This window comes from Mytilus californianus, unplaced genomic scaffold (genome assembly GCF_021869535.1).
Source record: "Mytilus californianus isolate M0D057914Y unplaced genomic scaffold, xbMytCali1.0.p SCAF_5, whole genome shotgun sequence".
Classification (NCBI taxonomy): domain Eukaryota; kingdom Metazoa; phylum Mollusca; class Bivalvia; order Mytilida; family Mytilidae; genus Mytilus; species Mytilus californianus.
In genome coordinates, this window is record NW_026262701.1 from 121,307,038 (window position 1) to 121,320,024 (window position 12,987).

At 34.4% G+C, this 12,987-nt stretch overlaps 1 protein-coding gene across 3 annotated transcripts in view; it reads right to left on the reverse strand.

The window, feature by feature from the left end:
- The window catches only part of LOC127700932 (protein capicua homolog), a 53,767-nt gene that overhangs the window by 19,111 nt on the left and 21,669 nt on the right, over nt 1–12,987 (reverse strand). For all 3 annotated transcript variants that reach the window (XM_052204662.1, XM_052204661.1, XM_052204663.1), the window contains 8 exons: nt 12,147–12,352; nt 9,879–10,064; nt 9,051–9,186; nt 5,807–5,994; nt 4,901–5,105; nt 2,594–4,313; nt 2,179–2,294; nt 468–614 (listed from right to left, as the gene is read on the reverse strand). In XM_052204662.1, coding sequence (XP_052060622.1) covers nt 468–614; nt 2,179–2,294; nt 2,594–4,313; nt 4,901–5,105; nt 5,807–5,994; nt 9,051–9,186; nt 9,879–10,064; nt 12,147–12,352 — 2,904 coding nt within the window. The remainder of the gene's footprint in view (nt 1–467; nt 615–2,178; nt 2,295–2,593; nt 4,314–4,900; nt 5,106–5,806; nt 5,995–9,050; nt 9,187–9,878; nt 10,065–12,146; nt 12,353–12,987) is intronic.

Genomic DNA, 12,987 nt, shown 5'->3' on the forward strand with positions numbered 1-12,987 from the left:
ATTATTGGTGTGTAGTTTTTGCGATTTATACTTTTACAGTATTGCAAAATTATTAATCACTGAATTATATATAATTCTGTGGATCTATGAAGGGTTTTACTAAAAAAAAAATATCCACAAAGCCAGCTCTCTATAAATATATTTATTAAAGTTATGTGCTCACAACCTACAAGAAGTCACCAAGGACATCAATACAGCTATGGACTTGTAAGGTTATTAATCCTACTTTTGTTTACATATGTCATGATCTATTCTTGTATAAGTATTGCTAAGAGTTAAAATCATGTAAAATTGACATAAGAAGAAAAAGTTCTAAAAGGTGAGGAAAACTTAATTTAATAATTGTTTTGTAATTTCTCATAATGCTAATTTTAGATTATTTTGCTGACTCAATCATTGTCAATGATTAAAAAATTCAGAAATAATAAAATTGTTTGCAAGAATAGCTTGTTACTCTATATATATACCTTGATATTGACTCTGAGGTGGACTTTGAACTGTTTGTTGTGTCATAGGTTTGGGGGCTATATTATGTTGGCTAACCCCTGGACTTGGTGCCGTTGATCTTGTTGCCTGAGGTTGTATCAAAACTTGTTGCACTGCTCCTTGTGAACCTGTAAACGGAAAGATCTTTAAAATGTAATAGATCTAAGTATGCAATACATTTTTTTAAGTTAGGGCTATTCCATTAAAATGTATGTGGGAGGGTAGGAAGTGACTTTCAAAATATCCCTACAACCAAGAACCATTTTTTAGATAATTTTGCATAATGGTAATAGATGCATACTGAAAAAAGACCCATGACCCACATTCAATAATTAAACTTTCCTTCCTACCCTCCCACATACATTTTAATGGAATAGCCCTTACCACTCAATACATTTATTTACTATTGGTTTTAAGGAAACTTGCTGAATCCTATAAAAACTAGAGGCTCTAAAGAGCCTGTGTCGCTCACCTTGGTCTATGTGCATATTAAGCAAAGGACACTGATGGATTCATGACAAAATTGTGTTTTGGTAATGGTGATGTGTTTGTAGATCTTACTTTACTGAACATTCTTGCTGCTTACAATTATCTCTATCTATAATGAACTTGGCCCAGTAGTTACAGTGGAAAATATTTTGTAAAAATTTACAAAAATTTACAAAATTTATGAAAATTGTAAAAAATTGACTATAAAGGGCAATAACTCCTTAAGGGGTCAATTGACAATTTTGGTCATGTTGACTTATTTGTAGATCTTACTTTGCTGAACATTATGATGTTTACAGTTTATCTCTATCTATAATAATATTCAAAATAATAACCAAAAACTGCAAAATTTTCTTAAAATTACCAATTTAGTGACAGCAACCCAACAACAGGTTCTCCGATTCATCTGAAAATTTCAGGGCAGATAGATCTTGACCTGATAAACAATTTTACCCCGTCAGATTTGCTCTAAATGCTTTGGTTTCAGAGATATAAGCCAAAATCTACATTTTACCCCTATGTTCTATTTTTAGCCATGGCGGCCATCTTGGTTGGTTAAATTTGACCCAGTAGTTTCAGAGGAGAAGATTTTTGTAAAAGTTAACAGACAATGCCGGACGACGACGGGTGAGCCAGGTGAGCTAAAAATTTGATCAATACCTCACACATAATAACACAAATAAAAACATATTATTAAAAAACCCTGATAAATAACATATGATATGTAAAGTAGCTACCTTCAAGGATCTGTAGTAGAAATTAGAATGCGGTTTTTGTATGTAGTGTACAGTTTTTGTTTTTTTTGTGTTTTGAAGACTGTAAAGTCTGCTGATAATTTTTGTCAAATGAAGTAATCTCTGTGACTAGGACCAGTGACCCAAAGATTAGGTTTAACCAACATGATTCAGAGGAAGCTGCTTACACTCTTAGATACGATAGAGATTCCCATTACCATGGATATTTTAGTTTTACACAGGAAGCTATATGCATAAATTTATGAAAAAAGAGGCAATTCTTCATTCCAATGGTTAATTTTTCCCTTTTTGGAAAGTGATGTTTCTTTGGCTCCTTCTTACCAAAGGTAGTATGGTGACCTACAATTGCTAACATCCATGTGATTTGAACTCTGTTGTCTCATTGGCAATTATATCATCCTTATTTTTATAACATTATTTATTGTTTGTAGTGTATAATGTGACTCACCTTGTTGTATAGAACCAACATATGCATATGCAGGAGAACTAATACTCTTAGATACTGGAGATGGGGATCCTGCTACCATGGTTACATTGTTTATTGTTTGTACAGTATCATGTGACCTGAAAACAGAATAACAATGACTTTAAAAAAAACTTGTTACAATATATTTCATTTTGTAAATTTGAAGGAAACAGAAAGTCTAAGACTTGACAGGTCTACAAGAAACAATTTTGTGAAAAAATATTTGAAGAATAATGGTAAAGAAAAAAAACAGAAAAAAAGTAGATTTTAGTATACTACAAATTTGAAGTACTTAAGATTAGTGAAAGATGTGTGGTTACTTAATGAAAATGCAACCCAACAAACAAAACAAAAAAACAGAAAAGATGTAAAAGACACAAGGTGCTGGAATACTTACTTAGGAGTAGAAGTTAACAGTATTTTCTGTGGTGTTGTTGGCTGCTGGAATATTTGTTGTTGGGTTCCTTGCTGTATCTGTATATGTGTCGGTAAGGACTGATGTGTATGTAGTGCCTGCTGTTGTTGAAGAGCCCCAAGAGAGACTACTGGCTGAGCTAAGGATACTGTTGTCAAGGGCGTGGCCATTACATTAGCAACACCTTGATTAAGAGCTGGGAACTGTGTGAGAACTGTCTGCTGTTTATTGGCCATGGTATTCAGTAAGATAGGTGAATTTAGATTAGGATTTGGAGACATGAGATTTGCCTGTTGATAAACTTTTCCTTGCTGTCCTACTAATCTCAATCCTGTCGTTCCTGATGCAATTTGAAATTTACCAGTCTGTGCTGAATGTGGGGATGGTGAATGTTGAGGAAGTGGTGACTGGTTCCCTGTAAAGGTTAACTGAATGTTACTTTGCTGTACTGGTGTCCCTGGCAGAGCCATTTGTAAAATATTCTGAACTTTGCCTCCACTAGAAGGAGCCACCCTGACTGACGGCAGGATATATTGAAGTTGTGCTGGCTGTAGATTTGCCTGAGTAAATGCCTGGTGTTGTTGATACTGAGATGTCTGCACAGTCAGAGGTGCTGCCATCTGTTGCTGAGTTGTTTTAAGTACAACATTTGTTAAAACAGTCTGTGGAGCTACACTATGTGTAGGTGTGTGTGGCTGTTGGGCTAGGTGGTTCTGTGGAGGAGCAATGTTACGTAAAGTTGTGATATAACCTCCTCCCATACTGGTCTGAATAGCCGATGTTTTAGGCATTGCAGAGTTCAGGATGGTCATGCCATACTGCTGATTGGAAGGCTGTAAGACAATCGTACCATTGTTCTGTGAATTTTGATATAGAGCTTGCTGTTGCTGAAGATTCATCCCAGGTAGGGTTGTAGGTTTTAACATGGCACCCTGCTGCATTGACACAATAGGCTTCGAGGCTATTGGTACAGGAGTTGAAATGGGTTTACCCATAGTGGAAAAAGTAGAGGCTACTGTACTGATGGCATAATGAGCATTAGTTATATACGTCTGGTTAGAATTAACGATTTGTATATTACTGGAGGTAACAGGGAACATATTACCACTGTTGACACCCATGGACACATTCTGATGTATGGGAGCAGGTTTTCCTCTCATTTTTTGCGATGTTTTTCTCATCATTGCTCCCTGCCCATTTTGATCACCAAGTATTGTTTCTGTATTAGAAGACATTAAGATTTGTTCATTAGGCTTTGTTGTCATTGTTATATTATGAATTTTCATCTGCCCCATTTTGACAGTTGGATGCTGGGTAATTTGAATGCGCGAGTTTTGCTTTAATTCCTGCATACTACCAATAGACATATTACGATTGGGTTTAACTTTGGCACGGAAAACTGCCCCTGTTGGTTGAAAACTAGATCCAACACTTGAAGGACGTGGAATTAGTTGATCCACTTCCACATTACCCACTGATCTTGTTGGTGTTTTGACCGGAGATTCAGGTATTTTGCGTATAGGAGTCGGACGGTATGTGATGTCTGCGGGATTGATATGTTTAACAGGTGAAAATCGTTGCTGTGGAAACGCTTTGTTTTCAATGAGGTTGTCTTCTTCTGTTTGACTGTCAGTTTCACTATCAGACACATGCTCCTTGCAAATTAGGTCACTAGCCTCATTCTCACTTTCATTGCCTTCAGCTGTAAAGAACATACAATTTTTCATTTCAGTTAAGTAATTTAATGTTCTTTATTTTTATGGTTTTTATTATCCAGATCATATGGTCTCTGGTGGATGGTTGTCTCATTGGCAATCCAACCAAATCTCTTTTAATATATTTATCATGATAGGAAGATAAGAACACAAAGTATTTTTTTCAATAATAATATATATCCAGGAGACTCAAAAATATTCTTGTTGATCTAAATCACCCCACATCATTCACTTTTTCTATGGGATTAAATAAGTAATATGGTCTAGTCAATTTTAATCAGACAGCAAGTAAACAATATAATAAAACCATCTTGATTAATTGTTGTTAAAAAATGTCCAGTAGCAACTATTCAATGTAGAATCAGAACAAGGCTGATAAGAGATCTACAGTTAATAGAAGTCAAGCTCAAGATTTCAGGTTAGGTTCTTTTCTTTTCAAAATAATTCAAATTTTATGCATACAACAGTCATTAAAGTAATACTTGTGTAAACTTCATTGATTATCTAATTCAGTTATCTAAACTGTATCTTAATATAATATTTAACCATAAAGTAGAAGATTGAGGGAAATTACCCTCTTTGTTCGATTCATCTATCACCATTCTTTCATCATCACTGACTGGTTCCTCTTGATCCTGTTGTCTGGTAACGGACTGGTACCGTGGGCGTGGCCTAGGTAGGTGTTGTGGCTGCATCATTGGTTGAGGAGGATGACAGGCATCCTCAGATTGATGGTAATCCTGTTCCCCAAATGTTTGAGACAACTGTCTTTTCAATGCCTGTCAAAGATAAGTATATTTTTCTGACTCGAGTCAATTATGACACTGAAACTATAGACTGAACTATAACATGATCCAGCTATAATATGGATGTTTGTGAGAGGTTTCCAAATCTAAGAATTAGAAATTATATTTTGAGGTCTCTCCTTTGTAATATTCAAATCAGCAAATCTATGTCTGTCTTCTGTCATTTGAGCAGGCAGGATGAATGCATTAACCCAAGAAATACAAACTATATTTTGAGATCTTCCCTCTCAAAGAACTAAATTCTATCTTTGGGATCTTCCCTTTAAATTATTTACCATAGCAGATTTCTGTCCAGTTTCTCTGTCTGACTTGGCAGGTAGAATACAGTAGCTTAATTGACAACTGATTATATTTATTTAGAGATCTCCATCTTATATTATTTACCTGAGGGCTATTCCAGAAAAAAATGTATGGGGGGGTTGGAAGGCACTATATATTAATAATACATGGGTGATGGGTATCAGAGCAACTTTTCACACTATAATGCACTATGATTCTCCATTACAATTGTCTGGGTTGTGGGTGCTGACAAAAACTGCCTTCCAACCCCCCCATACATTTTTTTCTGGAATAGCCCTGAGCAAATTTCTGTCTGACCTGTCCAGTCTGACTAAGGGGAAACAATGAATTAACTCAAACAACTGTTTTTATATCTCCCCCATTTATTATTTTACCTCAGCAAATTTCTGTCTGTCCTCTCCAGTCTGACTAGCAGGAAAGAATGCTGATCTTGTATCTCCATCCTGTGGCACTGCTGATAAACTCTGCGATCTTCCCCTTTTTATTTCAAACAATGATAATTCTTTATTGAGATCTTCATCCTCTGCCATGTCTACATCAGGTAAACCTTCTACAGTCTCTTCTGCAAAATGTGGATATATGTAAATGTTAAAGCTTTTAAATTTGTTTAGGGTTAGCTTAAGTTCTGCACAAGCAATACAGCTAATAGTGGAAATTATCCTTTGCAATCTCCAGGTTTTCAGGCTGCTATTTTTGAATTACATTTTTCTTAGTAACTTTTTTTTTTTAAATTTTCCCTTATCGATTCACAATTAGTCGTGTGATAATCTGGCAAGTCTGGTTTGTTTTCATTTACCAGATGTCCAAGGACAATTTATATATAAGGTCCTTTCAAAAAGATCTACATAAATCTGTTGAGGTTTTGATTTTTGGTAATATTATGATGCAGAAATTTTCAAACAAGTGGTGAAACAAAACACAGCAATAACTCTTGTTCCCATCTCTTCCATCACTGGAGTAGATTTTTTCCTTTGACTGCTAGTTTAATTTCTTTATTGCTTCTTTTATTCAAATAAGTGGTCAATGATTGACATTGTTAAGGGAATTTTACATCAATTATTTAAAGGGTCGAGGTTTCTGTCCTTAAAGCCTAGTTAAGACAGGTTTCACTGCGTGTGTAAACTAGAGAGGTAATCAAGTGATCACAGATACCCTGCCCACAGGAACTGAGAGATCAGGATTTTTTTAAGTGGTCCAAAATGTGCAATTAAAATTTCAATCAATTTCAAAAAAGACTAATCCATGTATTAACTGGAACCTAAATTTTTTTTAATTTTCCAACTCTCTGGAATGGTAAAAGTAAAAATGAAGAAAATCAAACTAATCATCCAGAAACCATAAAATTTGGAATTTTTCCAACAATCAAGGACAATAACTCTGGAAAGGTAAATAAGAAAATGAAAAAAAAAATCAAACTTATTTTGTGTTAAGTGGTCTAAAGCATTCCATTAAATTGAAATCCATTTCATAAAGAGGTTTTCAATTTATTATCCTGAAACCACAAAATTTTAATTTTTTTAAAACAAATTTAAGTACCATACCTCTGGGATGGTAACAGTGAAAACAACAATATCAAACTTAACCTGTGTTAAGTGGGCCAAAACATTCCATTAAAATTCCAGTCAGTTTCAAAAAGTGGTTCTCTATTTTTCACAAGGAAACCAAAAGTGTGATGGATGTACAGACAGCAATATGCATTCCTATATACCCCAACTCTCATGACTCTGTTGAGCATGTCATTCAACCAGTCACCTTTTGTGCTTTCTTTTCTTTACTCAGGAAAGACCTTCAATGTTCAGCCATATAATGATATTGGTTTAAATATTCCAAGAGATTTAACAGCAAATTTAATAAAATACAGATTTTATAATGCTCAACAGTTAGTTGATATTTAGATTTTTCATTTCTTTATTACATAAATTTTAGAATTTTGGACTCAATAATATACTGACTAATAAATTGATATTGTAAGTGAAATCTAACTTAATAACTGATTAAGTGAAAATAATGTCTGAAATGAATTGATGATGGTTGTTAGTGTACTAACTACAGGTCACTCCAGAAATATGCATCAATGTCAACTAATGAATTTGGTTAAACTAAAGCATTAAGTCAGCATACTCTAACTAGAGGCTCTAAAGAGCCTGTGTCGCTCACCTTGGTATATGTGCATATTAAACAAAGGACACAGATGGATTCATGACAAAATTGTGTTTTGGTGATGGTGATGTGTTTGTAGATCTTACTTTACTGAACATTCTTGCTGCTTACAATTATCTCTATCTATAATGAACTTGGCCCAGTAGTTACAGTGGAAAATATTTTGTAAAAATTTACAAAAATTTACAAAATTTATGAAAATTGTAAAAAATTGACTATAAAGGGCAATAACTCCTTAAGGGGTCAATTGACAATTTTGGTCATGTCGACTTATTTGTAGATCTTACTTTGCTGTACATTATTGCTGTTTACAGTTTATCCCTATCTATAATACTATTCAAGATAATAACCAAAAACAGCAAAATTTCCTTAAAATTACCAATTCAGGGGCAGCAACCCAACAACGTGTTGCCTGATTGGTCTGAAAATTTCAGGGCAGATAGATCTGCTCTAAATGCTTTGGTTTCAGAGATATGAGCCAAAAACTGCATTTTACCCTATGTACTATTTTTTAGCCATGTCGGCCATCTTGGTTCGCGGGCGGGGTCATCGGACATATTTTTTAAACTAGATACCCTAATGATGATTTTGGACAAGTTTGGTTAAATTTGACTTAGTAGTTTCATCAGAGAAGATTTTTGTAAAAGATTACAAAAATTTAAGAAAAATGGTTAAAAATTAAGGGGTCAATTGACCATTTTGGTCATGTCGACTTATTTGTAAATCTTACTTTGCTGAACATTATTGCTGTTTACAGTTTATCTCTATCTATAACAATATTCAAGATAATAACCAAAAACGGCAAAATTTCCTTAAAATTACCAATTCAGGGGCAGCAACCCAACAACGGGTTGTCAGATTCATCTGAAATTTCAGGGCAGATAGATCTTGACCTGATAAACAATTTTACCCCTTGTCAGATTTGCTCTAAATGCTTTGGTTTCAGAGATATAAGCCAAAATCTACATTTTACCCCTATGTTCTATTTTTAGCCATGGTGGCCATCTTGGTTGGTTGGCCATTCACCGTACACATTTTTTAAACTAGATACCCCAATGATGATTGTGGACAAGTTTGGTTTAATTTGGCAAAGTAGTTTCAGAGGAGAAGATTTTTGTAAAAGTTAACGACGACGGATGACGCCGGACGCCAAGTGATGAGAAAAGCTCACTTGGCCCTTTGGGCCAGGTGAGCTAATAAAGGAATGTATAACAGCAATGAAACAGTCTGTTACATGTTCATGTCCCATATTAAACCCTCTTTCAACTAGAAATTGTAAAACAGATGCATACATAAATTGAAGAAATTTTCAAAGCATTCAATTTATTTACAACTTTTTTAACTTTGGGCAATTTGAAAGCTGAATATATTTTACAAAATACTGTGTATCGTTGGACTCGATTTTAACCTCACTGATGCATACAATACTGTTCATGTTATTTATAAGAAGATATCTACCTTCTTCAAAGACATCATCATCAATACGACTTGTACTACTACGCTGTTTTAATTTCTCAGCAATGGTACTGGACTTCTTACGCTCCCTTGAACACCACTTCCAGTCTGGATGGGCTTTGAAGTGGGCCTCTTTCACCTATAGATTGTAATAAGATTATACAAGGAAATTAATCAAGAGACTATATATTGGAGACCTTTGAAATAAGCCCTTTTTGCTGTGGTTAAGGCAGGCTTTTTGTAGAATAAAACTGTAAAATAGACCTACATCTGGCATACCTTTGAAATTAGCCACTTTGACTGAACTGACTGTAAAATTAATTAATATCTGAGTTGAGACAAGATAAAAACTGTTTGTTACTTTTTGATATATTTTTGGGGGAACATACAGGAAATAAAAAAAAAAGAGTGGGGTGTGTAAAACAGTATTTTTTATTAAACTCAATCTCCCCCTTTCTATTACTACCGATGGAATAACACAAGGCATATAGAAGGAATAAGCTTTTAACATTTTCAGTCTTACTGTTGGAAAAATACAAGTTAATTAGACAAAATACTGAGTAAAACTTTATATAACAATGCTTGCAAAAAAAATATACAACACATGCTCAAAGTAATTGAAAAATTTGCTGATTTTTAAATTATGCTTTCTTACACAATAATTTCATCTTCTATAATTGATTTCAAACAGAATTTATTAACATAAAAGGGCAATACTCATTTTATCTCCATTTTTTTTCTGTAGTCTACCAACAATCATTTCTATATTGCCAATAAATTTACTCTCTTTCGGTTTTTGGACAAAACCTAAATTTGATGGAGGATTGTTACCTGATAAGCTAGATCATGGTATTTCTGTTTCTCTTTTGGTCCTAAGGCATACCACCACTCTCCCAGAATTTTACTAACAGTTCTGTTGTCTTGATTAGGGTGTCTCTGATGTACTAAATGTCGGTGACGCTTGCTAAATATCATAAAGGCATTCATTGGTCTTCTGATGTGGTCTTTGTCTTTTGTCTATAAAACATTATTTCGATTTTACAGGTTTTACTTAATGAAGACAAATATGATACTGCATTACTGCTGTTTTAACTAATTTTTCACAGAATTTACATGGATTAAAAAAAAGTTGTATTTTCTGGGAACTGAAAATTTACACATTCCTTTAGTATGTTTAGTAAATTTGTGTAACATTAAAGTTACCAACAGATACCTACAAAGTAGTACTGAACTAACATTAATGAAACTGGACTACATCCCCATCATTTGAACTCTGTCTCATTGACATTCATATCACATCTCCTTATTTCATATAAAAATGTATGGTAAAAAGAGTTCATGCAGTCAAACCTTTTTGAAATAATAGAACTTAATTTCCATTAATATAGAATGATCATGTAACAAAACCCACACAGACATCCTCATGTGATAACACTTGGATACTATATGGTCCAGGATGTAACAAAACCCACATCTCATGTGATAACACTTTGATACTATATGGTCAAGGATGTATCAAAACCCACACAGACATCCTCATGTGATAACACTTGGATACTATATGGTCCAGGATGTAACAAAACCCACATCTCATGTGACAACACTTTGATACTATATGGTCAAGGATGTAACAAAACCCACATCTCATGTGATAACACTTTGATACTATATGGTCAAGGATGTATCAAAACCCACACAGACATCCTCATGTGATAACACTTGGATACTATATGGTCAAGGATGTAACAAAACCCACACAGACATCCTCATGTGATAACACTTTGATACTATATGGTCCAGGATGTAACAAAACCCACACAGACATCCTCATGTGACAACACTTTGATACTATATGGTCCTGGATGTAACAAAACCCACATCTCATGTGATAACACTTTGATACTATATGGTCAAGGATGTAACAAAACCCACATCTCATGTGACAACACTTTGATACTATATGGTCCTGGATGTATCAAAACCCACACAGACATCCTTATGTGATAACACTTTGATACTATATGGTCCAAGATGTAACAAAACCCACACAGACATCCTCATGTGATAACACTTTGATACTATATGGTTCAGGATGTAACAAAACCCACAGAGACATCCTCATGCGATAACACTTTGATACTATATGGTCAAGGATGTAACAAAACCTACACAGACATCCTCATGTGATAACACTTTGATACTATATGGTCCTGGATGTAACAAAACCCACACAGACATCCTCATGTGATAGCACTTTGATACTATATGGTCCAGGATGTAACAAAACCCACACAGACATCCTCATGTGATAACACTTTGATACTATATGGTCAAGGATGTAACAAAACCCACACAGACATCCTCATGTGATAACACTTTGATACTATATGGTCCAGGATGTAACAAAACCCACACAGACATCCTCATGCGATAACACTTTGATACTATATGGTCCAGGATGTAACAAAACCCACACAGACATCCTCATGTGATAACACTTTGTTAACTTCTATGTCATTTGTTCTCTGGTGGAGAGTTGTCTCATTGGCAATCATACTAAATCTCATTTTCATATGTTGGGAAAAGTCTTATAAAGTATTCACAGCCTTGCTTAAGATCATGTGACAAAAGCAATAAAAAATATTCACATCCTTGTAAAAAATCATGTGACAAAACCCACACAGACATCCTCATGTGATAACACTTTGATACTATATGGTCCAGGATGTAACAAAACCCACACAGACATCCTCATGCGATAACACTTTGATACTATATGGTCCAGGATGTAACAAAACCCACACAGACATCCTCATGTGATAACACTTTGTTAACTTCTATGTCATTTGTTCTCTGGTGGAGAGTTGTCTCATTGGCAATCATACTAAATCTCATTTTCATATGTTGGGAAAAGTCTTATAAAGTATTCACAGCCTTGCTTAAGATCATGTGACAAAAGCAATAAAAAATATTCACATCCTTGTAAAAAATCATGTGACAAAAGTCATACAAATATTTTAAAAGATCATGTTCTATTAGTCAAACATATTCATTTGATCACATGACAGTAGTCACACAAGCATTGAGAAATCTCCTTACTTTTCTAGGACTTTTAGGTTCATCTTTGTTTTTCAAATCACTGAGAGATTGTGTCCTTCTTTTAGCTACTGCTTTACTATCTTTTTTGCCTGTTGCTTTGTCTGTGACATCAGCCTGTGGTGATTCTGACTGTACAGGAAGTTTCTCGTTGGTATCAAACACATCGTCATCATAGTCTTCATTGTCATCTTCTTCTAAAACTGGACCTGCAAAGTAATCCAAATAAAATAAAATGCTCTGAAGGACACAAACTTGATACAATCGCAGAGGTTGAACCCTGAACAGCTGGATCAAGTATGGACACTACATTCAAACTTGATACAGCTCTGAATTTGGATTGATTAAATATTTGACACATTATTGGTTTCTGGCACAGAATTAATGTGGTATAAGAACTTAATAAAATGCTCTGCTGAGCAAGCTTGATACGACCGCAGAGGTCGAACCCTGAACAGTTGGGGCAAGTATGGACACAACATTCAAGCTTGATACAGCACTGAATTTGGATTGTAATTAAACATTTGACACAGAATGAATGTGGTCTAAGAACTTAAAAAATTTTAATTTACCTATTCAAACCATATCATTATTATTTGTCATATTTTTTTTGCGGTCGTATAAAAATTAGAAATTGAACATTTACCTATTATGGTCCAATATCCAAACTCTAAATACAAGTTAGATTCAACATATCAAAGAACCCCAATATTTCAATTTTTGATGAAATAAAACAATGCTTAATTTTGGACCCTTTGAACCTCAATGTGGACCAATTTGTAAATGGGCCAAAATTCAAAATCATAATATACAGTTAAATACAGCATATCTAGGAACCCAAAGA